Source organism: Patagioenas fasciata, chromosome 25 (genome assembly GCF_037038585.1).
Source record: "Patagioenas fasciata isolate bPatFas1 chromosome 25, bPatFas1.hap1, whole genome shotgun sequence".
In the NCBI taxonomy this organism is placed as follows: Eukaryota; Metazoa; Chordata; class Aves; order Columbiformes; family Columbidae; genus Patagioenas; species Patagioenas fasciata.
In genome coordinates, this window is record NC_092544.1 from 3107556 (window position 1) to 3134691 (window position 27136).

General features: G+C 48.0%; 1 protein-coding gene across 2 annotated transcripts in view; it reads left to right on the forward strand.

Annotated features, from left to right (window-relative positions):
* Positions 1 to 27136, forward strand: part of CSMD2 (CUB and Sushi multiple domains 2) — a 237730-nt gene that overhangs the window by 92717 nt on the left and 117877 nt on the right. Inside the window, exons 6-11 of one of the 2 annotated variants that reach the window (XM_065857095.2) lie at positions 1449 to 1561; positions 7368 to 7445; positions 13576 to 13663; positions 14771 to 14895; positions 17896 to 18017; positions 22534 to 22637. In XM_065857095.2, the coding sequence (XP_065713167.2) occupies positions 1449 to 1561; positions 7368 to 7445; positions 13576 to 13663; positions 14771 to 14895; positions 17896 to 18017; positions 22534 to 22637 (630 nt within the window). The remainder of the gene's footprint in view (positions 1 to 1448; positions 1562 to 7367; positions 7446 to 13575; positions 13664 to 14770; positions 14896 to 17895; positions 18018 to 22533; positions 22638 to 27136) is intronic. The other variant, XM_071799063.1, reaches the window with a different exon arrangement.

Below are 27136 nucleotides of genomic sequence, written 5' to 3' on the forward strand. Positions count from 1 at the left end.
CTGGAGCTGAGGGGCCACAAGTGGACACAATATTCCAGGTGTGGTCTCCCCAGGGCAGAGTAGAGGGGCAGGAGAACCTCTCTGACCTACTGACCACCCCCTTCTAACCCACCCCAGGTACCATTGGCTTCCTGGCCACAAGGGCCCAGTGCTGGCTCATGCTCACCCTGCTGTGCCCAGGACCCCCATGTCCCTTTCCCCTACGCTGCACTCTAATAGGTCATTCCCCAACTTATACCAGAACCTGGGATCAACCTTGATTTTATAGTGTAAAGAATGTTTTCAGTCGTGCTTAATAATTATGCGGAGTTCAGGCTCAGGGTGACGCGGGGTTTGGAGTCTGTGCTGTAGGTGGCAGAGATGCCTTAGTTATGCAGCAGCAGCATCTCCGCGATTCCATTAACGGGAGAGCAGGATCGCGTTGCGGTTCAGCTCCCGTTAATAAACGTGCTGCCCAGTGTCATCCCGGCTCCCTCCTGGTGGCCGTAGCTGAAGGTGAGTTCACCTCTCGAGGTGTCACTTGAGGGAAGGACTTGTAAAATATTTTCCAGGCTGTCAGTTCTGCTGTTGAAAGTGCGTGTAATAAAATCTCAAGTATCCTTCGGAATGGATTAGATTTCCGGGATCCTTTTGCCTTCGTCTAAAAAAGCGTAGTTATTGGAATGCCAATAATTTTTAAATAAGCGACAGTCTAGGATTAAAAAATTAAATGGGCTTTCATTAACAATAATAGGATTCCGTAATAGCTTTTGTCATGGTAGTGTTGTTCTCCTTACCGTGGTTAATATCACCATTATGCACCTCAATTCAAGGGTGCTGTGACTAAGGTGAACATAGTTCTGGACTGAGATGTGACACATGACAACTCGGCCAGGAATTATAGTCTGCAGTTTAATAAAGCAAACAGCATAATACTTTACAAAAGAAAAGGATAAAGAGGTCTGAAGAGAGCAGTTTGAAGGACTGACTGGTAATGGCTGTGGAGCTTTCCACCTCCTGTTTGATGGCTGGAATCTTCTCCATGTTGAGACAGATCGTAAATCATTGCTTCTTGCTGCCTATTTCCACTGAAGGAAAACGGTTCTAGTGATTCTTTCGCAGTTAAAATCAACATACTCTTCTTTCTTTAAGCAGAGTTAACCAAATATGAACCCAGGCACTGAATAAGCTTGAATGTCAAACTCATTTAACGTACCTTAGATGTACCCTGAGGTGATTTTGTGCTATTTCTTATGATATCAATGAGATACACAAGTAATTACTGATGGTGCGGGGAAGACAAGCAGAGGAACGAGGGCACAGAAACAGCCCTGGGCTGGGACTCTGCCTTCTTGCTGCTACTCAATCAGGATTTCCTGTTCGTGTAGGAGGAGTTTTACCCGAAGGACAGGTATTTGGGGTACGATTCACAGAGTAACACATGGCTGTTGTTGCTTGGTTTCTTGCAGGTTCACTGGGATGAATTTGCCTGCCCCGGTTATCAGCAGTAAGAACTGGCTACGGCTCCACTTCACATCAGACGGCAACCACAGGCAGAAGGGCTTCAGCGCCCAGTACCAAGGTAAATCCTGCTCAGCCTCACTGTTCGCAACGCGTGTTCACCCTAAAGTTAAGTTTTTCCTAGAAATTTATGGCTAACTTCCTGTGTGATCCTTCTGTATCCTGTTAATGTTAATTTTCCAGCTGGGTATCCAGGCACTGTCATGTGTAGAGCTACCGCTAGTGAGTGTTAGGAGTGTGAAGGAAAGGAGATTTGCGGCATGCACTTCGTTAGTAGATGTTCTTTACCAGCCAATTTGAGAATGCAATGGGTGGGCCATGGCGATTCAGATGGGATATCACCATTTCCCATGGCCGCAGAACCTGGTTCGAAGGTTTGTCCTGTGGTTCCTGCCATCCCAGGAAGGGTTGACATCCTCAGGTGCTGTTGAGGGAGATGCTTTAGCACCCAAGATCCTGTTGTGTTCTGAGTTTCGGAGGCAGCCAGGGCTCAGTGCATCTCATTGTGGACCAAACGGTCACCAGGGTGGATTCTATAGGGTGATTTACACCGTTCTCGGAGGATTTGGAAGGATTTTGGGGGTGCGGCGGTGCAGCGTTGTTGCTGCAGGTGGTGGGATCAGGAGAGGGAGGATGGAGCAGGACGACGTCCAGCTCCTCGTGTCCCTCTCGCAGGTGGGTGTCAGTCCAGCTCAGCAGCTTTTCTCAGGAGGGACAAACAGAACTTCGATGAGAAAAGGAACCACAGGCCCAGAGTGACAAGAACAAAGTGAAACAGAGAGGAGTTTCCTTAGATAAATCTATAAATTTGCACTGTTTGTTCGCTGTTGAACCTCAGCAGTGTTGTCGTGCCCTCAACATGGGTTTTGCTTTATGAGTCACCATTATTTAACTTCCCTTGCTTTCTTTTAACATATAAATTTAAATTGCAAGAGAAAACCTTTGTGTTTTGTGCTTTTTGGTATAACGCGTTCGACTGCACGCAGCTGATGGCTCTTGATGTGACATTTTCCCTTGCTGCCATGATTGCTGCTTTCTATTAAAACACCTGTCTGAATCATCCTTTTTTTCTTAAATAGAAAAATAAAGATTAATGTTATAATTTCCTCTGATTAGGTAAATGTCAGGGGGTTCTAATCTGGCACGCTCCTCGGAAGCCGTTTTGTTAGGTATAATGAACTGTGCTTTTGTGTGTTGAGCGTTTAGAAGATGAACTTAAGAAGATGCTCTTGAAATGGCATTGAAGCGGGACCTCGGTCTACCTGGCACAGGGACCCTGACATCCATGCTGCACACACTTGCTGTTGTCAGGTTCCTTCCATCTGGTAGGGAAGATTTCAATACTGAAAAACAAGAAATAAAACGAAAAAAACCCCTGCCGAATTGAAAATGGTGCTAAACAGATTTAAATAATGCACTGGCTGGGCTAGTGTGTCTCTCCACATATTTTATTACGTAAGTTGGATCCCAAATTGCTTTTTCGTTGCTTGTTACCAACACATAATTGTGATTTTATTGATCTCCCCATCGTGTTCCCCTCTATCCTGCACCCTTGGGTAGGAGGATAAATGTGGATGAGCTTGGGCCCGGGGCACAGTGCGAAAACCAGCAGATCCATCACCTTTACTGGGTCTGGGTGCACACACTGCACCATATACGTGGCTTCTAAGGACAGGGTGTCCTGGTCTTGTTAACAGCAAGTCTGTCTTTTCGTGGATTTGCTTCTCAGCTAAAGCCTTCATATTAGCTGCATTTTCAGCCAGTTCCCAGTCCACCTCGCTGCCCGCTCATCCAGACCTCACTCCCTCAGTTCAGCTGTGAGGATGCTGTGCAGACTGTGTCAAATCCCTCACTCAAGTCAAGGTAGATCACGTCCACTGCTCTGCCATCATCCATCCATCTTGTTCTGTCCTCATAAAAGTCAATGAGGTTGGTCAAGCACGACTTCCCCTTGGTGAAGCCATGTTGACTGCCCCTAATGACCCTCTTATCCCTGATCTGCCTTGAGATGGCACCAAGGAGAAGTCGTTCCATCAGTTTCCCAGGGATGGAGGTGAGGCTGACTGGTCTAGAGTTCCCCGGGTCCTCCTTCTTGTCCTTTTTGAAGACTGCAGTGACATTTGCTTTCCTCCAGTCCTCAGGCACCTCTCCCGTTTCCTGAGACTTGGCAAAGATGATAGAGAGCGGTTCAGCAATGACCTCAGCCAACTCCCTCAGCACCTGCAGGTGCATCCCACCCGGACCCATGGATTGATGGATGTTGAGATTGCCCAACTGCTCCCTAACCCAGTCCTCATCAACCCAGGCAAACTCCTCCATTGTCCTGACTGCCTCTGGGGCCTCAGCGGTGCGGGGCTCCTCAGCACAGCCCCTGGCAGAGCAGACAGAGACAAAGAAGGCGTTCAGTAACTCTGCCTTCTCTGTATCTTCTGTCACCAGGGCACCCACCTCGTTCATCAGTGGGCCTACATTGCCTCTGCTGTTAGTTTGATCTGCCATGTATTGGAAAAAGCTCTTCCTGTTGTCCTTGACCCCTCTGGCCAGGTTTAATTCTAAGGAGGCCTTAGCTTTCCTAGTTGCCTCCCTACACCCTCTGACAACAGCCTGATATTCTCACCAAGTGGCCAGCCCCTCCTTCCATGATCTGTGAACTCTCCTCTTCCACTTGAGCACACCCAGCAGTCCCTGTTTAACCACGCAGGTCTCCTGGCTCCCTTCCTTGACTTCCTACGTCTCGGGATGCTCTGTTGCAGTGTTGCCGAGGGCAGGAACGTGGAATTCCACACCGGGTCCGTTTGAAGGTGTTTTCTTCACCTCTAATTTGAGTGAGAATCCCTGTGAGCGCACCCGGAGCGTCCCAGGTGATGCTCAAACACCCCAGCAGCAGAAAAAGAGCTTCAGGCACATCTGGATTTAACACAATTCCCCCAGTGAGGGGAACGGAGGCTTGTGGAGTAGATTCCTTTTCTTTTTGCTGAAATGCTGTTTTCCAAATTAAAAATAAATAGACGTCTCCTTAAATTCTCATTTACAGCAACATGAAACGGTTTAAAAGGAACACCCCAGACTGGCTGCTTGCTGGAAAAGCTTTGTAATGTCATGTTTCAAATTTGACAGGATACTGAGTATTCCATTAGATCTGTCAGACACGTGTGAGCAGCAAAACCCTCCAGAAAACAGAGGAGTTTCTGTTCATCCAATTATCCCGACACATTCCTTTGTGGTACTGCTCCACATTCAAATGTAGAAACAAAATAGGTTTTGTATACCGGATTTTTGAGGGCATAGAGTGGGAGAATGGTTCTTATTTTTTAAGAAGTGATAGTATATTCTGACCTGTTCGAATCTAAACTGAGTCATTTGTAAAGCTTGGCTTTCATTATTATGTCCCCATGTCGCAAACAAAGTGAAGGATTAAGAGGAGAGTATATAGCGATCTCTCTTTATCAATTATCGCTGATAGAGACACGGTGCAATTAGGGGAGCGTATACTTCATGGGTAATGCTGTTTAGCCTCTGTGTTTTAGGATTGGTGCTTAGTAATGAATGTCTGGTTTCTGCTGCTTGTTTTCATTACTGTTGGGTGTTTTGCAGCTTGGCTTTCCATTAATCACAAATTTGGAGCGGGGCTGGATGCTGAAGGGAGGAATTAATACAAGCGGACCTTTGGTATTTAGCGTGTCCTTCTGCAAGATTAGCGGTTGTGTGCAAGGCCCAGATGTGCTGAGGTGTGAACTCCCCGCTTGCCTTCTGCTGCGCTTTGGGGTGTCGGGCAGCGCTGGGAAATCAATGCAAGGGGCTGCAGTTTGGTGCTGAGCCTTCCATAGATGCCTTATCCTCGGTTCAGCATCAGTTCTGGGTGTGCAGGGTTTAACCGGTGCTTACAAACCTTTCCTTGTCCTTTAGGGCTGGTTTTATCACGCACCGATCAACAGATTTTTGCTTTGCCGTGTGTGGCTCGGAGACAAATTCGCTGGTAATTGCATAAAGTGACTTGCAAGGGAAGTAGCGGAGAATATAAAAATGGAAATGATTTTTATAAAGCTGCTCCCTTCCCGACGGTGCCCCAGAGCGCTTTACAGAGCAGTGAATTAGATACTGCGAAGTCAGGAGCCGTCGTACATCCCGCAGCAGCTCAAATTTAGCCTTAGATACTTGGGCTTGACTGTGGTTTATTGACCAGGAGGGAATATGGGCTGTGACTCAGGTTCTCCCGGGGGTCAGTCCAGTTGCTGTCGCTGTTTCTTGTTGAGGCAGAAATAGGCTCCAAAATTGCCCCAAAAGCTGGGATTTTGTAGCCCTGTGTGTTTTCTTTGGTCCTGGATCCAGAGCATTTGTTAAGCACCTTGAGGTCAGGCTACAATACCCCAGAATTACGGTACCGTGACCTGGAGGAATGAGGGGCTGGTGGGGGCTTTGGGAGACCTGCTGCTGTTCTCGTGCGTTTGCAGGTGGATCACAGTAAAAAAGAAGAGGGTGTGAGTTATATTTGCTTTGAAAGTGGCAAATTGTTAATTATTTTTCCCTTCTTGAAAATATAAAGCAAAGAAACCGCTGACAGATTGAGGATACTGATGAGAAAGACACAAGCAACATAAGCTGGTTTTCATTATTTTTACTTAAGCTAATGTGGACCTCAGTTTGAAGTAAAACTGCTTCATTTAAAGAGAAAGCAAAAAGCTGTAGCCAAATGACGAACAACAAGCTCCAAGTTGTAACAGCGTCTTGCTTGGAAAAGCGCTACCTGAGTTAAGCTTCAAGGAGGATTGCTTGACATCTCCTGTCTGGAGCTCCTGCAAACAGATGTTAGAAACAGGTTTTTTTGTTGTTGTTTTTAAAGCCAGAAAAGCATGATTAAAAAAAACTTGTTAGTTATATCGGTAATGTTTTTTTTTTTGACAACTTTGTCTCAGAAATGTGCTAATTTAGGGATGAAAGAATGACAAGATAAAGAACAAGAAAAGCACAGTTTGAACTGGCTGAAGGGAAGAAGCCAGAGAGTCGTGGTCAATGGGGCAGAGTCCAGTTGAGGCCTGGATCCAGTGCAGAGCCTCAGGGGGCAGTGCTGGGGCCGGGATTATTCAATATATTCATCAATGATTTGGATGAGGGAATAGAGTGACTGTCAGCAAGTTTGCTGGGGACACCAAGCTGGGAGGAGTGGCTGACACTGGAAGCTGTGCTGCCATCAGAGACCTGGACAGGCTGGAGAGCTGGGCAGGGAAGAATTTAATGAAATATAACAAGGGCAAGTGTAGAGTCTTGAATCTGGGCAGGAACAGCCCCAGGTTCCAGTGTAAGTTGGGGAATGACCTATTAGAGAGCAGTGTAGGGGAAAGGGACCTGGGGGTCCTGGGGACAGCAGGGTGACCATGAGCCAGCACTGGGCCCTTGTGGCCAGGAAGGCCAATGGTACCTGGGGTGGGTTAGAAGGGGGTGGTCAGTAGGTCAGAGAGGTTCTGCTGCCCCTCTGCTCTGCCCTGGGGAGACCACACCTGGAATATTGTGTCCAGTTGTGGCCCCTCAGCTCCAGAAGGACAGGGAACTGCTGGAGAGAGTCCAGCGCAGCCACCAAGATGCTGGAGGGAGTGGAGCATCTCCCGTGTGAGGAAAGGCTTACAGACCCACCAATAATAGCTGTAAGCTTATACTTCTCTCTGCCAACAACAGGGTTTTAATATGGCTCTTTTTTTCTGCTGCTTCACTGCCTTTTCGATTCTACTATTTATTAGGCTTGTTCACAATTTTTACATTGTGTGGCATTCATTTGAGTGCGCAACTGTTGCTTCATTTTCTTCTTAAATAATCTGTGATGCTTTGCTAAACCTCTTCCTTTTCTCTGCTTTCTTTTATCTGTGTCTCTGCAGTCAAAAAGCAGATGGAAATGAAGTCCAGAGGGGTGAAGCTGATGCCCAGCAAGGACAATAACCAGAAGACATCAGTGTGTAAGTTCCTTGGCTCCTCTTGACTCTCTCTTTTAGAGTGATCTCCTCGAACATTTCATTTGACTTTCCAGTAATCTCTAGAACTTTGTCACTCTTAAAAGCCTCAATGCTTTTCCCTCTCTTCCCCCTGCATTACTGCATCACGTCCAGTGCTCTATTCACAAGCATTTACTAACTCGGTGCAGCGGGAGCGGAGGGGATCGGTGTGTGTGCATTTAATGTATACTGTATGCATCAACAATCTGAAAACCAAAGCAATATGGCAATTGTAAAATTAGGAGTTAGGGATAACCGCATCAAAAGAAGACCTATTAGAAGAGCTACGGAGGTAATAGCGGTCGCCTTTCCCTTTGCATTTTATCTAATTGTCCTCACAGAAGAATCACGTCGCTGCTGTGCAAGAGCTGATAAATACGGATTGTTGTGGTGTCCCTATCAGTGACTCGGTTCCAGTGTATCCGGGGGTTGATGTGTGAGGGGGGTGCTCAGAACGTCGCTTTGTCACTGGTGGTTTTTCCTCTTGCGGGAAGCGGATCCATTAGGTCCATTCATCTTTACACGGGGTTCTTTTAAAAGCAGAAGCAAACTCGCAGGTTCTTTGTGCGTATGGCTGGGCAGGCTGGGCTCCTAGGGGAGGAGGGGTCCAAATTAACTCGAGTTGATATCTTATATAAAGTCAAATAGGAACAGAATGCAGCATTTCATAAAGTAGATTGTAGAGGAGAGGATGTAATTGCTCATTTTGTTGCATAGTCCATTACACCCATCCAAGAGGTGCCGTTTGGAGATCTCATTCACCTGAAGTTTAGATGCAAGATTCACTTCAGAAAAAAATGGATGAACTGAGTGTAAACCATCGCTTGCTGTCTGTCTGCAGTGAAAATGGCTCATTTCTGGGCCCTTCTGAGGGTGCTTATAGTCTCCAGGTTTTCAGCAGCAGGGCCCAACAAGGCAACTAAATAACAGGATGTAAATTGCCCAAAATCTCCGGAGCAGAAAATGGTGAGGTGTGTTTAGAGAAAACTAATTCCATTTTAAGAAAAACCCTGTATGCGAGATGTTCCTGGTCCTATTGTGTTCTCAGCAAGAGGGATTTAGTTGTAATGAACATTTCGGTTCGCTTACCTGAGCGGGGAAGTGGCGCCGGCTGGGATGGCGTGGGCACCGGAGGCTGAGGGCGTTTGGAGCAGGATGTCTGTGGTCATCGGGGAGCGTGGGGGAAGGAGCATTCACCGGGTGAACACGGTTTGGAGTCATTAGTTTAAGTATTCTGGTATTCAGTTGATATGGGATTCCCATTGCTCCTCCCTGGGAACGCTCGGCCGCTTCCCTGTAGCAGCGTCACCTGTTGGTAATTAATGTCGCTAATGACCATTGTCAGCACTAAGCGCCAAAGCCTCATCAAGAGGCAGTGACCCAACTCTCCGTTCAGCGGACGCTGCTCCGTCCCGGTCATGCTCCACTTTGGAGAACAAACACACACGAGTTTCTTGTTGCCCGTGCCCGGTTTGTCCTCACCCCACGGCGAGCAGGCTCCGCTCTTCAAAGCTGTCGATTCAGCATCTCCCGTAGCGCTAATCTCGTCGTGTTTGATAAGGCAAAACAGCGTAGGAAGGCGGCTTAGCCCAAAAGCTATTAAGCTATAATAATAGAGATGGTGATAGCGCTGTGGCCCAAATTCCTGCCCGTTGCCAGCGTGGCGCTTGGCACGGCCCTCGTGCCTTCGGCTCTGCCGCTGTCGGCGAGGTCCGGGTTGTAAGCCCAGATTAACCCCTGTCTCGCACAGCCTTGTGCTGTCACGCTTCTGCAGACAATTCCCAACCTCAGAAATGCTGATTCTGAAGAAGACGTCTCCAGAACGTGGTTCATTTTCAGCAAACGGAGCCCCAAAATGTTATCTCCTTTTTCCCCCGTGCTTCTTTGATTTGCATGGCTGACCCTGCCCCTGCTTCTCTCAAACTTCCATGAGCTTACGAGTCTGCGTATGCATCAGGGATAATTATACAGGCTGATTAAAGATCTGTGAGGTTCACCTGGCTCAAAGAGCAGAGATTTAGAGGTTTCTATGTCTCTTGGTAACACCTTGGGCTATACCATGCTTGACTTTCAGAGACTTGCTTACCAGGAATGTTTTCTGGTTCTCTTTGTACCTGGAACCACCCCTTGAGGAACCTGTGGCCGCCCGGGGTGGTTGCAGCTCCGTGTTTGGTACCGGGGGGGGTGTGGGAGGGTTTCTGTTTGCTGGTGGACTCCGTGGTTTGTGTCCCTGTGTCCGAGCGGGGGCAAAATGCAGCGACAAAGAGCTGTGGGGCTATTGCAGAAAAAGAACATAAAAAATAAGGACTTTTGGGGGAGTTGCTAATTGCGTTTGCTTGCAAACATGTTTATTTGAAATTGAAGAGCCTTGTACTGTTCACCATCCCGAAAATTAATTGAACATCTTGCTTTAATCATTTTTAGAGGGAAAACAATACAGCTGTGGAGGATAAGATGTAAGAAATAGTTGTAAGCTTTAGTTTGCATTTGGGAGTTTATTTCTTTCACTGAATGCAGTTTGGAGATGGGGATATTCCGTGTTCACACGGTGGGGAAAACACGGTCCTTTGCTTTTACAAAACAGCATCCAAGTTGCTTTTCTGACCTTTGCACGAGACGTTACCCGAAAACGCACTGCTGGGTGTCATTGGAAGGGGTGGATGAAGTAGCACAGGTTCTGTGGATATTCAGACTTGTCAAGATCTATTTTAAATGTACAAATGCAAAGTCGTCTTGGAGGCGTTGCCCAGTTTCAGATCTCAGCCCGAGGGTATGGAAGCTTCTAGATCCCGAGCATTGCGGCCATGGGCTGCTGGCTACGAGCTCAGTTGCTTTTCAGACTGGGTTTTGTAACCCTTTAGCTTGACCAGATGATCGCGTGGGGTAACTTAGCGTGATCGTAAAGATGAACCTGGTTAGAACAGCTCATCACTGCTGCAGTCCTTCCCTCCCCGTGCTTTCACTGTATTTCTCAGGCTGAGGAATGCTGAGTCTTTGAAAAGCCTGTTTAGATGCCGCTTTATTTTGTAGTTGGTATTTTACATTCCTAATTTCAATAATAGATTCCCAAGGGACAATTTTTTAGTATCAGTGAACTTTAACGTGGGGAGATAGAGAGAACTAAAGAAGGTTCTCAGTTCTTTTACCAGATGGAGTGAATGACTGTGGCAAACACACCAATGATAACTGGCTGGGTTTGCAGACATGATGGGCAAGAAGTTGTTGAGAAAATGAGGAGAATGAAGGGGATGGAGAAGTAGTTCTGTGGTTCGGGGGCGAGTCTTTCAGCCTGTAATGTAGAAATGGAGCAGTTCACCTCAGTGTGTAAGATGTATTGTTTTCCTGGTAACCTTGAAGAATTCATCTTGGAGCGGTACAGACGGCCATAGATCAGTCAGACCTTGGGGAAGACGAACACAGCACCGACAGCAGGTTCTCAGCTTAACAAATATGGTTTGTAACCTTCGCTTTGGTCGTTTCGTGTGTGTCTAAAACAAAAGATAGAAGAGCAAAAGTTTCTGTAAGTGACCATCTAATCCATCTTCTTCTTTTGCTGTCCTTTACAAGTAAAACATCCCAGCTATCAGGATACGGAGATGTCTGTCCTTTCCCCCTCGCTCTGGTTTATCTGTCCGCTGGTTCATCTTCACGTGTTAAATAGGTGTGAACAAAATGGGAGCTAACGAGAAGAACTGGTTCTAGTCTTCATAAGTGTGGTTGGTAATTGAGAACATGCCCTGGATGCCTGTGGGTTGTGCTGCTCACCCGTGGCCTCCATTCCTCCTGAAGCATCAGAGGCTTCAAGGTTTGCTGTCTTCTCACATGGGATGTGGCAAGTGGATGTGACACCAGTGCAGCATCGCTACCGTGGGCATAGCGGAGGTTGTCCGGATGGGCTTTTGTGACTGCAGGAGGGAGAATTTGGTGTGGAAAGGCGATCTCCTCCGCGAGGAGGAGCGTCCAAGTGTCTGAACGCAGACAGATCTGCAGGCGCTGTGTTGTGCGTGTCTTGTTTGGTGCGCTCCGGCTCTGGGGAAGGTGTAGAAGCAAGACGAGAAATCTTAGCGCTTTTCCTTGAATCCACTATGGGCTTGTGACATACAACCCTAGTTTGTACACTCCGTCCTAAATGTTAATTTTCCTTTGTTTGGAGATCCCTGTAGGCACAGTCAGCATGTTCGTGTAGGTAGGTGGCGGCTGAAGAATCCCGGTGTCACCCGTGTGCTTTGTCCAGCCGACCTCTCATTGCTCAGAAGCAGCGTATCATTCCAAGCACTGGCAGGAGGGCTCTTGTAAGCTGGTGCCTTCATTTGCAGGAGTATCGCCCAGTTATTTTGCATCTCTGAGACCTGCCGGAGATGCCCCCCTGGAGCAGGGGTTTGGGACGCGGTTGGTGACAACGTCAGAGTGGAGTCCCTGCTCTGGGTAGGGCTCCTTTCCTTCTGACTCCCGTGTACGTTCGGATCCGTGAAAGGTGGCAGCAAAGCTTTGTAGCTACAAAACGCAGCCATCAGAGGAGACCGTGTGCCGCTTTCATGCTTCTGTCTCCTGCTCGTGTCTCTGTTTCCCAGGTGCCTGAGCTTCACACGAGGTTATGAATATGCAGGAGAGGGAAAGCGATCTCCAGGAGTCGGGTTTCTCATAGAGCCGGCTCTCGCTCCTCTTGTGGAGCACCAGACATGGTGCTGTGGGGACGGGGACAGGGTGGCTCCAGCATGGGGTGGGAGCTGGAGGGAAAGGGGACTCAGGAGGGGCAAAATGGGCCGAGATGTTGGTGTGGTATTCTCAGCACAGGGAGGTGTGGATGTTCAGATAGAAACCAGAGCGATCCTTCCATCCTTTTAGGACCAGCGTTACCCACAGTGCCTGACCACACAAGGCGTGATTACCCAATGAATAACTACCGTATTAATGATCTTTCCTTGTTGTGCATCCATGCTGTGCAGGCACTCCATGTGCTTTTCTCCCCATGTCAATATTTACGCGCAGGCACCTCCGCATTTGCGCGGTGCCCAGCGCTGTTCTCCAGCTGCGGAGCCAGCGTGTCTGTTGTGACAAACACGCTCTTGTCACCGCGCCATCCTCCATTTGGCAGGGGTGCTGGGGACACTGTGATAACGCAGTATGTTCTGGAGTATAACTGGGATTTTTTGCCTTTAATCTAGCGACAGGCAGAGGTAGAACGCAAATCGCTCGCTTAAGATCCATGCTTCGCTGCTTCAGCATCATCGTCAAGAAGTGTCGCGTTTTCTTTGTGTCCCTCGCTTGGTGACGCGAGAAAACGGAGTCACACGAACTTCTGTGCCAAAATCACCCCTTTGTCCCGTATTATCATGCATCTTGGTAGTGCTGGAGTTCAAGACAGCGATCAGTGTATTTCCAGATCTCACCCTTGTCAGGAGCCCAGGTGACACCCACCCCACGTCAACGCCTGTTTGCACCATGGGACGGGCTGGAGGGGAAGGTGGAAATGGGGAGATACGGGGTGAAGTTGGAGGTGTTTACTCAGTGCTGGTCACCACTTCATAGATACCACGTTTGTCGGCAGTTACATTAAGGTTGCTCCATAAAAATTCTCATGTTCAAGCTAAACTACTTGCTTTAAAATGCTAGACTCGCATCTCCCTCTCCTCTCTCCCTTTTGTTCTGTGCTTGGTTTTCCCCGGTATCACCCCCCTGCCTTTTCATCGGGTTGTGTTCTGTCCCTGGCACCACTCGCTGGGTTCGGAGGGGCCGGGCTGTCACCCGCTCCTGTCGCAGGTGCCGTTTCAATCACAGAAATGGGCTGTGCAATTGGTGTTGTTGTGCAGAATGAAACAAAAAGCAACTTTTCGGCGGTACTTCTGTAGTGGAACGGAGGGAAAACTGTGTCCCTAGCTGGCATTTCCTAGAAAACACTTTGCTGTATGAACTGAGCTGAAATGATTCCAGTTACATTTGTTTCCCAAGCTGTTTTTTCTCGAAACGAAAAGGACCATGTTCGGGGTTTTTGAGCTACCAGTTGCCATTTTTCTCTCCACATCCACCAAATGAGTTGATGAAAGAATGTTTCTTGTGCTATTCTGTCTCTGTATGTGCTGTTTTTGCTTTGTAGTAACTCAGGTTGGTGTGTCCCAGGGACATAATATGTGTCCAGACCCTGGGATTCCAGAGAGAGGCAAAAGAATAGGCAACGACTTTAGGTAAGAACCCGTTTTGTGTGTATTTCTGCATGCTGCAAAGCTGTCGGTGACCCTGGTGTGTTCCTTGGCGTCCCCTGAATGCGTTGTGTCTGAAAAGCGTGTTGAGATGAGCGATGGAGAAGAACAAGCGTGTCTGAACGTGCGTGTGCGTTCGGGAGATCGTGTCCCGGATGAGGGTCTGTAATGATCTCTCTTTCAGTGCGTTTCTCGTTTCACGATACGGGCGTTCAGCCAGGCTTGTATAATCAATGTGTGTTGTCATTCCTTCCTCCGGTTAAGTGCAGAAAGAACTGTCTTAAACAACAAATAATATCGCTTTTTAAACAAGCTGAAGTCACAGCCCGGCCCTGCCCCTGCTGAATTGGAGGTGACTCCCCGAGCACCGCTGCAGTTCTTCGTCAATAAGCACACATGGTGCTAGATAATTGTTTTCTTATAAAGTTTAAAACAATGCCGTAATTCCCCTGTAGTCGCTACCATTCCTTTGACGCGTGCAGGAATGAATCAGCCTGCTCTTAGCAATAGCAAATCAATATTTAATCTTATTTTGCTGTCGATGGCTGTTTCGTTCACTATAAGTGTATTTCTATTTAACCCGAGTCTATCAAATTCTCCTGAAATCCGGGAAATGGATGGGAGGGGAACTCCCCAAAGTCCCTAAATTCCATAGGATGAATTCTCAGCTGCTGTAAACCAGCGTTGTGTTGCTTTAGTGAAAAGGCAGGATTGGCTTAAAGCAGCGAAGGAGCTGAATGTAGAGTGAGTGATAGAATAAAGAACAAATCTTTCCCTAGTAGATAAAGGTATTTTTTGTAAGAATGCCGAGCGTGTGGTCTCTTGGGGCTCAGTCTGTGCTCCCGCACTGGATACGATCCCCACTGAAGTCGCACTGAAAGACTCGAGTCTGTTCTTGAGCTACGAGCACCTCGGGCAAACAGCACAAAGCACACAGGGCCACACTTGTCCCTCAGTCATTCTGCTGTCACCCGGAGGGCCGGGGAGACCTCTCTGTTCACATTCGGAGAATCACCGGGCTGGTAAAAAGTGACAAAGCTGTTGCTGTGAAATGTCTGGGTCTCTAACCTGAGCCTTTGTTCTGTCTGCTAGGTTAGGCTCCAGCCTCCAGTTCACCTGTAACGAGGGCTATGATTTACAGGGCTCCAAAAGCATCACCTGTAAGAGAGTGAGCGACATAATTGTTGCGTGGAGCGACCACAGGCCGGTCTGCAGAGGTGAGAAGGCAAAGAGTAACGTTCCCGAGTTATTAGGACTCCTGAGAGAACCCGTGTCCTTCTGTCCCCTTGGTGCGTCACCCCAGCTTTGCCATCGCTTGGCTGATCCCTCGGTGGGTTCTTAACCTCAACCTGCACAAATGGGCTAGAAAAGCCCCTCTCGATGCTCACAGCCTTTGGGGAATATTCAGATCTCTACCGCTGAGTGCATTTGTGGCTTTGGAAGTTGGGCTTTGCTCTTGCCAGCTTCATGCTCTAAAGGTTCTCTGCTATTTTCTAATGGGGAGAGAGTAACATGGGTTCAAATCTTCAGTCTTTTCAGCACCAGCCTGAGAAAAAACCCCTTCACTTGGTTCCCGTGCAGTTTAAAACCTCCAGAAATGGAGGTTTTAAGAAAAACACCTGTTCCTGTGCATAATGGAACTAATAAAGCTATTTCCATTGACTGTGGAGCTTCATAAGCTATTAGCTCTGCGCCATATGGATTATATTTGTGTCCTTCATCCCCGTTTGTTACGTCCTCACCTCTTCGCAACGCTTTCTGCCCCTTCTGTTCTCTCTATCCCAGGTATTTCTTTTTATAGGATAAAGGGAGAAACGATGAAAACCCGGAGCAAAATCTGGAGGTGGATTCCATTAAATGGAACTTGCTGGGGTTACTGATGCTGTGGCTCCTAACGAGCACCATCCCCATTATCCCATGGCCCAGCACCACTGAATGGAGTTTCCCTTCCCTCGTGCCCACCTTGCCCTTGCCCATTTAGTTCCCATTGCCTTTCCGTCTCTAAAAAGTGGCACACGTAATCGTGATATTTGTACTGCTCATAATGAGCAACTTGTAATATTTTAAATTAAATCCCTCTAAAGCTCTTAAAGTCATAAATTGGTACGTTTTCGGTTCTTTTTTCTTTAATTTCATCTGCAGATTTTTTCAAGGCTTTGGAATCCCATCTAATTCTTGAAACAAGCCTCGAATAAATTAAATCAGTGTAAGAGGATATTTGGCATAAATATGTGACACTATAAAGGAAATTTATGGTGTTCTCTTGCGGGAGATAAGAAAGGATTTGCCCGCATTATTAGGATTCTATGAATCAACTTAATTTTTTTAGCAGTTAACTTTGGGGTTTTTTGCTTTTAAAAAGTTTTCCGTTTGCTCTGTCATTTCAGTTTTATGCCACTTTTTGCTGTTTGTTCCACCGGGTGCTGAGTTTCTCCCAAATTGCAGCGATCGGGGCGTCTGATGAGCCGGGTTTAACCCCCCGGACTGAACCGATTCCGACACCCAGCGATCAAACCAGTCACCGCTGTTGGGAAACTGTTCCATAGCAGCTCCAGATTCCCGCTGGGTCCTGGGCAAACTCAACCCCTGTATATTTCCATTGACCACTTCTAATGGGAATTATGAGATTTACCTTTTTTTCTGGACCTGGGGGGATAATGGACAGGAAGCTCAACAGGAGCCAACAGTGTGCCCGGGTGGCCAAGAAGGCCAATGGTGTCCTGTCCTGTATCCAAACCAGCGTGGTCAGCAGGACAAGGGCAGTGATCCTTCCCCTGTGCTCTGCATTGGGGAGGCCATACCTGGAGTGTTGTGTTCAGTTCTGGGCCCCTCAGCTCAGGAAAGAGATTGAAGTGCTGGAGCGGGTCCAGAGAAGAGCAACAAGACTGGGGAAGGGACTTGAACACAAGCCCGATGGGGAGAGGCTGAGGGAGCTGGGCTTGTTCGGTCTGGAGCAGAGGAGGCTTAGAGCTGAGCTCAGCACTCTCTAGAACGACCTGAAGGGCAGTTCTAGCCAGGGGGGATTGGGCTCTTCTCCCAGGCACTCAGCAATAGGACAAGGGGGCATGGGCTTCGACTCTGCCAGGGGAAACTGAGGCTGGAGATGAGAAAGCAATTCTGTGCAGAGAGAGTGGTCAGCATTGGAATGGCTGCCCAGGGAGGTGCTGGACTCACCGGCCCTGGAGGTTTGTAAACTGAGATTGGCCATGGCACTTAGTGCCATGATCTGGTGAACGGACTGGAGTTGGACCAAGGGTTGCACTTGGTGATCTCTGAGGGCTTTTCCAACCCAGCCCATTCTGTGTAACAGGTCCAGGATGGGCTCCTGGAGGAGGGGGCAGGAGGAACGTGGTCTGAGCACCGTGGGCCAGTGCCCTCCGCTCCCTCCCGAGCTGCTTCCAGTGCTGCTCACATCCATGTGCCCACCTGTGCAGTCAAACCCTTCGGCCAAGAGATCATTTTCCAGACTTTACTGCTGTTGAGATGCGGAAAAACACCTCGCGGATGCCACATGTGCAAATGCGGCTCCTTTGAGACTTGAAATAAATTAATTTTGAGGCTCTGTCGCAACAGCAGCGGCGGTTACAAAGCCAGGACGCTGCTCTTGTTATTTTCTGGTTAAATATCACATCAAAGGAATAGCACAGGCAAAAATTTCCCTGCTTAAGCACTTTCCAGCTTCTGCTTTACCTCAGATGCTTTTAAGATATGAAGTTAAGCTCCCATTTGTGGGAACCATATCAAAATGAAGTCAGCCCTCACCTAGCAAAGACTTGCAGTATTTCTTGTGGGCTGCAATGGAGAAGGGACATTTGGGACATTTGGCTTTCTGGGGATGTGGAGAAGGAGCTGTGTCCCACCTGATACCTTCCACGTAATGGTTTTCACAGTCCTGGATATCAAAGTATTTCTCTGAGGACTTTAATGTGGTTAATAAATGATAATCATTCTGAGCACTAGAAAGTGGGCTGCTGCTGGAAGGCCTGGTGATCCATCTGTTTGATAACCCCTGGAAACACCCCACTCATCTATTCAGATAAATCTCCCTTGCATGGCAAAAAGGGATCTTTTAGCTTGTGAAAACACCACGGAGCAGCAATATTTAATTCTCCCATGCTGTGCACACCTCTGGTTCTCTCCCCTCCTCAAACAAAGAGCCCCATACACATCCCAGGACGCAGAGACCTCACTGCCGTGTGTGTTTTCCCTCTCCGCAGCCAGGATGTGTGACACGTACCTGCGCGGGCCCAGCGGCGTCATAACGTCCCCCAACTACCCGGTCCAGTACGACAACAACGCCTATTGCATGTGGGTCATCACCGCGCTCAACCCGGCCAAGGTGGGTCATGGACACCATGCTATAGTTGAGATGTTTTATAGCTGTGCTCCGAGATTCACATATCCAGCTTTCCGTTCTGACGTTGTGCTCCCCTTCCGCGTGTTTCTCAACCACCTTTAAAGCCCGCGACGTTCCCTCTCTGCCGAAAATTCGTTTTGTTAAAGGATGTAGTTAAAAGTGAATGTAATTTATTTTTAATCGAAGCCTTCTTTGATATCTTTTTGAACGGTGGTGAAGTGCCGGGCGGTTTAGCAAATCATCGCATCACGCAGCTCTGGGTCGGGGCAGGAGGCTGTGCCAAGAATGCTGATTTTTCGCATCCTTTTCCCCCTACCCCGTGGGGAATTCAGCCCCCAAAGGGCGCAGGGCAAGCCAGGACGGGGGGTGATTCCCTCTACTGCTATTTATGAGTACTGTAAATTTGTGAACAAGTCCTTTCTGTGTTCACAGAGGGCTGGAAGAGGGGAGGTTGGTGGGGTTTTTGTCCCCACTGCTCTGCACATGCGATTGAAGTTGTTGCTGATCATGTAGAGCACAAGGCTGAGTGCCTTGGCCTTCATAAGACCAAGTCCTTTCCCTCTCCCCTGGCTCGGGGAGGGCGACATTCGGTGCCTCGCAGCTTTTCCAAGCCCTGCAAGCTCAGCCGGTTCCTCCGCTCCAGATCTGTACGGGAACATAGGAACAACAGTTGCCGTGCAGCTCAGAATACACTTCTGAGGTGTCGTGCACCATCTCCTGCTCTCAGAAGATGGCAAGCTCCATTCTTTTTAGTATCTGAGCTCCTACTAACATCATCCCCATGAGCTGAGCGAATCTTGCGTGCCAAGGCACTGAGCTCATCTGCTTATTCTGTCGCTTGGTCCTTGCCTCTGTGTTCTGCCCTCCATCCGAGGAAGGCATTTCACAAACGTGTTTGTGTCCTGGGGTCTCATCTGTTGCTGGAAATGGTCCCTGTCTCTGGAGGTGCTGCCACCATCCGCAGCAATGGCCAGGGCTGGGCTGCCCAGTTCTGCTTCTCTCTCTCCATTGACCTCAGTTCAAACCTTTAATAAGTGCGCTTATTAAATAATAATAATAATAATAACAACAACAACAATAATAATAATAATCATCATCATCATCACTGGTGGTTTATTATTTTAATGAGGAGTATTCCTGTGTTCCAGTTCCAGAAGGAGTTTGTATGTGAAGTGCTGCCGTGAGCTGGTCATCCCATCCAGCGGGTGTCGGAGGAGTGTAGTACTGACCCAAAATCTGGGAAACTGGACTGTGGCATCAGGATATTTTTCCAGTGCTGATTTATTAGGAGTGATTTGCTGGTTAATCAGACCCAGGAGGTTCTCCTTCATCGGGGTAATGTGTGAGAACAGAGCAGCTCTTAGTGCTCAGGTGTCAGCTGTGTTTGCCAGCCTGGGGCCGGCAGAGCCCGGATGCACGGATGGGTGCTGAGCACACCAGCATCTTGGGCTGCGGGGTGTGCATTAGACACACCTTCATTCTTGCACATCTTTGTTTTCAAATATCATCAACATCCAGTTTTTGTGCATCTAAAATAGTCCTCTCTGTTTGGAAAGCAGCTGTAGGGAGCTCGATGCAGATGTGCCCTGGGTGTTCTGTGGCTTAGCGCTTCCGTTTGGGTTTTCCGGTGCAAATTATGAAGGAGGAGACAGCAGCGAGTTGTCAAGAGATGCTTATGGGCAGTGCCCACTGTTCACCGACCCTTAGTCACGTTGCTGGGTGTTGGGTGTTCAGTCTCATCTCCAGCTCTGTTCCGTTGCTGTTCTGCCAGCCCGTGCGCAGCCTTTTGCTGCCTCTCCCGCAGGACAAGCGTCTCCTTCTCCTGACCCTCCTGAGCAGACACTCTTTGAGTTTCTACTCATCTTCTGCTTTTCTCCCCTTCCCCCGATTAGTTTCTTCCTCAGCTTTTAAACCTGTGTAATAATAAACAGAATCTGCTAGTCCTGATCCTCAGCTTTCATAAATCCTAAAAGGGAATTGAGATTGGTAAAACCCATTCATTTCAATACTTAGCACCTCGGAGCAGAGGTTGAGAAGCACAAGAAGCCGCAGTTTGTGCTCCATGGGCTGCGACACCGTGTGCTGGCTGCATAGGCTGGTGCAACCACCGTGTGCATCCCCCAGTATGGTACTGGGAGCTACTGGTGTGCGAGATTTAATGCCAGCTGGGTCACTGCTGTTCCTAACAAGTCATATAGTGCTGCCTCTGAGAAGTTGCACATATAAAGCTCTTCCTTACGTAAAGTACAACCCATGTTAGAAACACGTTGCTAATTGCAGAATTCACCGCCCCGACTCCAGTCGCTTTGTGTGCGAAGGGGCCGATCCCATCGCTCCCCGTTCCCCAGCTTGGGAGGGATTGAAGGTGAATTAATTAAAATACCTGTAAAATACTTGGAAGATCAAAAGCATTATGGGCCTGAGCCGAAGGCGGTGGTAATCTTTTCATTGACTCGAGTGGTCTTTGGAACAGGTCTTGTTCTATGAAGCTTTTAATATGAGCGATGGGAAAACCGCTGAGCTGAATTTAGAACTCATTTGCAAGTCATCTGTTCTATATTTGGAAAGGAACTGTGAACCAGATTCACTGAGCTACATAATCCCCTCCAAGTTTGCTCAGAAACCTACAGAAACAGCATTAAGGGCTGCAGTTGGCAGCTTTTTTCCTCTATAGAGGGCGATATCAAACCTATCGGGGGGATGTTCAGGTGTTTTGCTGGTCCTCAGTTCCCTGGGAATTAATTTCAAGCACACTTGGGAACTGCAAAAAATATGTATGATAATTGGTGAATTTGCATCGGAACTATTTCTGAACCTTCTTGACATAATGGCTGTTGCTGGTTGATATTTCTCCAGGGGTTTCTCTCACCTGGAGACCGGGTGGCCAAATAAAGCTCCGTCCGAGCTCTTTGTGTCATCGGTGGCGAGAGCTGAGCCCCTCTGGGGATGATTCATCCCAAATTGGAGCTGTTGGGCAGGGGGGATGAGTCATGTGTGCTCGTGAAGCCTTTGAACGGAGCGGGAGCGGCGCTGTTCTCCACGCAGAGGATTACGCTGGTTTGTTCTGTGAATGCAGCTGCAATTCAGATCGCCTTTTGGTGCAAACCTCAGGCTCAGGTGTCACATTCCAACCTGTTTTCTTGCCTTTGCTAATTGCTTCCTGCCGCTTCGGGAGCTTAAAATAGAGGGTTTGTGTCATCCGTGTGTTTGCGTGTGCTGGTGGGTCTCTTGTTGTTTAATGAATCGTTAAATAATTTTCAGCTTTCAGACCAAAGCGACAATAGGGAAGTGGATAAATAAATATTGTATTCGGCATCCTGTTCTCTGCCACAAGGTTACGGTCTTCAGTACACTGGAATGTAATTAGTTATTTAATTAGGGTCAGAGTCCTTAGGGTGCGGTTTACTTGAATGGCTGATACAACTAATGATGTGTGCCGTTTTGCAGCACTGTGTTCTTTGTATTAATTACATTATTCCATCATTACGTGGCTTAATAATAGCCTGCACAGGTTAATACTTTGCTACTACTACTAAAATTAACGGTTCCAAACTTCTGCGAAGTATCATAGGGGCTCCTGTTTCACGATTCCAGGGCTTTTGGGTGACACCCTGTTTTCAGAATGTCACAGCTTCAATACTTAGCGTGCTTTTCTGTGCATTTGAAGAGTAATAATTGAATTTATACATAGGAGATGGTAGCATGTGACAGTTCAGACTGAGCTAGATACACACCTATTATTATTTAAAGAGCACTCAGGCCCTTCAACGCGTGATTACCTGGTGTCCCCATACCCTTCTGATCACACACATGCTCTGGTGTCCACAGGAGATGCTGCTTTTATAATGAACAAGCAATGACAAGAGAAGGATCGAGGGGTGCAGGTGCCATCGTGTCTGTGGTCCTGGGCGAGCACGTCGGTCCGTCCCATTTTGATCACTTCTGTGTTGTGGGAAACGGCAGAAAGCAGTGCGAAAGTTAATTCAGTCTGTTAAACCTTAGGGAATTTAATACATTTACAGGCACGTGTACAAAGGTCTGAATGCGTTCAGGTGTTTCCGTGCTTTTCTGGATCCAAAAAGCTTTAAGTTCCCGTTGGGACTCTCCGCTTGCTCTTTGGTAACTAACACACTGCCTATATGCACGTTGAAATCCATCACCGTAATCTCAGGTTTATGAAAGAAATAGTAGCAGTACCTGGTGAAAAATAAAGCGTCCTGAAATCCCAGCACACATATCTTTATCAATAAAGTCATCTGGAAAATCGATAGATAAAGCAGAAAAATCTGAGAGGTAATTTCAGTAAGAGCTCAATCTGTCTGGGAAGAATTGCTACAGTGCTATAAAAAGCGAGGACGGTCACCTTTGGTGATGTCCTGGAGATATTAATGCTCTTATAAATTGCTCCTCGATAGACAAACTGATAAATAAACAAGACAAGAGGATCTGCTGGCTGCCTTGGCAGTTGATTCATATTAACGTGCTGCATCTTTGCCAGGTTATCAAACTCACCTTTGAAGAATTTGAACTAGAAAGAGGATACGACACTCTGACAGTGGGCGACGGAGGACAAGTCGGGGACCAGAAAACGGTGCTTTACGTGTAAGTAGCGTGTCCTTTGTCACAAATCCAGACCCAAGTTTTGCCTCGCGAGGCGCAGCTGATGCGTTGGGCTGGAGGAGCCCCCGGAGTTGCTGGACGTGGCCGGAGGGTTTCTGGGCTGTGATTTTTGGTGGATCTGACTATTCTGGGTGTTTCCTCATCGTGTTTTCTTAGGCTTCAACTGGCAGAAAGGCTCTTACCTCTTTGCTTCGCTTCCCTTGAGCTGTTTTATCCCTCGGAGGGAGCCTGAGCATCTGCTGTTGTTTTAGGCTGGTTTGGGGTTGATCTTGGCTGCTCTGTGTGCTGGGACCTGGTGGTCAGCGTGCACACCACAGGTTTTTCCCCTTTGAAACTTCCACCTCTCTCCGAATGTCAGTTTTACAGACACAATGTGCTGAGCTCCGAATGTGCAGGGGAAGGGGTTCGGGGGGCACATCCAGGGCAGCGTGGGGATAACTGGGATCTTCACAATGGCCACGGTTGAGAAAGAGCGAGTCCTGACCATCTTTGGGAAAGCTGTTTGTTCTCCTCACCCGGTGATGTCAGTGGTTTATTGTTGCCCTTCCTCCAGTAAAGTCTCTGTTCCTTTTCTGAAGGGGCAGTGAGAAATCCATTTCTCTACCCTTCAGATGTGATTGTGATAATTGTGTGTCATTCGAATCCACTTTACTGAAGAAGCAGTGATTTTTGCTGTAGCTTTTCTAAATCGTTAAACTAAAATACCACGTAGCGTTATGGAAATCCAAGATGTAAACTGTTGGAGACCTCAGGGTGCTGGAGCAGGGAAGAGTCCCCGTGACTTTCAGGAGTATTTGAAGCGATGGATGGGTGTTGGAACCAGAACCAGAACCAGCATCAGTGGCCTCACTTGGAAGACTTTGTTTTTCTCTATCTAATCCAAAATGCAGAAGAACAACCAACTCTCCAGACACTACTCCAGCAAAGCTGTTGTGCTTCTTCCAACTGGTAGGGAGGATTTCACATTGTGATTTTCAATTCCTCCTCTTCGCTTGTTTTTCCACATAATCAGCCTCCCACTCCATTTTCACTTAATGTTTACTTGTCTTCCCGAAATCTGTTTCTCCGAGGTTTGTTTTACTATGCATCCCATTTCAGAACGTGAACACGGGTGGTGCTTAGGTCAGGAGCTCTAACCTGCAATGTATAGAAATGTAAAGTCCGATTATTGCGCAAGTGTTTGTGACTACAGCGTCACAGAACATTTCCCTGCTGATTGTTCAAAATGTACAAATTACTACCCGGGGAGCGGTTTGTAATAACCTGCTGAAACGATTTCCCCTTCCATCCCTGTTCGTTTGCCCAAAGCCCATGAAGATTTTCCTAGGTTTGATGTTAATCGTTGCACATTTTCTCACTCTGCATTAGCTGCTCAGCACCTTGCCACTGCGCATTTGGAGTATCTGAGGTTGTCTGCACGAGCTGCAGCATCTGGGATCTTCTCCCAGTGCACAGCTCTTGCCGTTAAGTTGCTGATGCTGATCCTAACAGGGAATTCATTTTGATTTTTATGTTAAATCGGGGAATTGAAAACTAATGGGATGTGAAGGTGTGAGGACCACAGAAATACTCCGTTTGTAATGAATGTGGCTGAAAGTTCACGGACAACTTTTCTCAGCTCTTGTACCTGCTGTTGGCTGAACTCATGTATCAGGTGTATGCACAGCATCCCAGAATGTCAGGGATTGAAGGGACCTGGAAAGCTCATCCAGTGCAATCCCCCCATGGAGCAGGAACACCCAGCTGAGGTTCCACAGGAAGGGGTCCAGGTGGGTTTGAATGTCTGCAGAGAAGGAGACTCCACAACCCCCCTGGGCAGCCTGGGCCAGGCTCTGCCACCCTCACTGGGAACTGGACACAATATTCCAGGTGTGGTCTCCCCAGGGCAGAGCAGAGGGGCAGGAGAACCTCTCTGACCTACTGACCACCCCCTTCTAACCCACCCCAGGTACCATTGGCTTCCTGGCCACAAGGGCCCAGTGCTGGCTCATGGTCACCCTGCTGTCCCCAGGACCCCCAGGTCCCTTTCCCCTACACTGCTCTCTAATAGGTCATTCCCCAACTTATACTGGAACCTGGGGCTGTTCCTGCCCAGATTCAAGACTCTACACTTGCCCTTGTTCTATTTCATTCAATTTTTCCCTGCCCAGCTCTCCAGCCTGTCCAGGTCTCTGATGGCAGCACAGCTTCCAGTGTCACCACTCCTCCCAGCTTGGTGTCATCAGCAAACTTGCTGACAGTCACTCTATTCCCTCATCCAAATCATTGATGAATATATTGAATAATCCCGGCCCCAGCACTGACCCCTGAGGCTCTGCAGTGGATCCAGGCCTCAACTGGACTCTGCCCCATTGACCACAACTCTCTGGCTTCTTCCCTTCACCAGTTCGCAGTCACCTCACTGACTGCTCATCCAGACCACACTCCCTCAGTTCAGCTGTGAGGATGCTGTGCAGACTGTGTCCAATGCCTCACTCAAGTCAAGGTAGATCACGTCCACCGCTCTGCCATCATCCATCCATCTTGTTAGTCCTCGTATCCCTTGGATACGAACTGTAGTTTTTTTTGGAGGCATCAACATGCAGAAACTTAACACTGTCAAAGATACAAGTTCCAGTTTTCTTACAACTCTTCATTTATTCTCGGCTGTTCCAGAGGAACTCGATCCTACAGCCTTTCAAATCAAAACCACATTTGAATCAGCTTGGAGAGCAGCAGACGTTCTCCCAGACTGAGGTATGAGCGACCATTTGTTTCCAGTTTCAATCTCATCCCTGCAAAATGCATCTTGGAGAATGTAACAGATTGTTAGGCTGAGCTTTCTGACTTGTAGAGAGGGTTTTATTCCCTAAAGTAACAAGCACCCAAATCAATCATGCAGCTTGTTACAGTGGAATGGAAAGCATGCGAAAAGCTTTGAAGCGCCTTTTTCCGAAGGTTTTTCTCTCGATATGTTCCACATTCCTGCCTGTCTGCTGCTTAAATAAAACGAGAAGAATCAACAATAGCGCTTCTTCTGCGCTCCCCATCCAACTGTCTGGATGCAAAACAGTCATTAAAACGAGATTACTTCTTAATTTACCAGCACCCGGGGATCGATAAAATTTCTGATGCAGGTCAAAGCAATAACAGCGAAGGCGGGGGCAGAACTGGAAGAGCTTTGATGGACTTGGGAGACACAAACGGGATTTCAGGGAAAAACACACTCCACGTGCCACGGCCAAAGCTTGAGCGCTGGCTGGCGTCAGGAGTTATAGTGGTTATAGTGGTTTTACTGGTCCCTGGTGCAAATGTAACTGGGGAGGGTCTCTGGGATGGGGAGGAGGGTTGTGTGGATCACAGGGTTGGTCCCGTTGACGTTAGGTATGCATGGGGTTCTCAGAAAGACACCGGCACTCACAAGTGCTGGTGTTGAGAACATGGAGCAAGCAGAACAAGCAGCACAACCCTGCGAGCGGCCGTTTGGCTCCACTCAACACAACCAGCGCCCGGCAGCTCGGCCCCGACTGTCCCGACGTCCCAAACACCGGGAATGGCAGCAGTTCCACCTGGGGGTCGCAGGTCAGTTGTTCACAGGACCTGTCAGCGCCCAGCGGCCGCGTTTGTTGCCTTGCAGGGTTGGTTTGCAGTGATTCTGCCTTGGGAGACTGGGCATCAGTTTTGTCAAGGAGTCGTTCAGGAGCTGCTGTTGTAGTTGAGAATGATACCAGGCAGAAGCCATATCTATACATATAGAATCTATACATATAGAATCAGAATGCTAGGGATTGGAAGGGACCTGGAAAGCTCATCCAGTGCAATCCCCCCATGGAGCAGGAACACCCAGCTGAGGTTCCACAGGAAGGTGTCCAGGCGGGTTTGAATGTCTGCAGAGAAGGAGACTCCACAATCTATACATGTGTGTTTAGATTGAAGCAAATATTGCAGGGGAAAAAAGAAAACAAACGAACAAACAACTGTCTACTTGTGGCAGTGGCACTTAAGGTAATTTATAAATCTATCACAGATGATACCTTAGCAGGAATGGTATAATGACAGCATTAAACTCCCACCAAGGCAGCACAACGCGCATCCTCCGCGCTCCCCGTTTGCTCAGCGTTGGGCTTGTGTGCGCGGGGGATAAAACCCTAAAGCTGTGCCAAACCACATCGAGGTGATTAATCCCGTGAGCTCATTAATACGGGTGGATTGGTGACATTTTTCTAAATCGCTTTGCTCTCCAAGGATGCTCGAAGAGGGGGCAATGTCCCCATTGCCCGTACTGCTGGATTAGTGGCACTTGTCAAGGGCTCACAGGACACTGAGCAGATTTGAGGCTCGTTGCTTGTCTTCCAGGGGTGTTTTGTTGAGAAGCATCTCTGTCAGGTTAGAAATGCAGCAGAGAACGTGTTGCAAGTAAATTCTTGTAATGCTAGAAAGCACCTGTAAAGGCAATTGAGAGGATTCAGGCACCGGTTTGGCTTCTGGGAATTCTGTTTGTT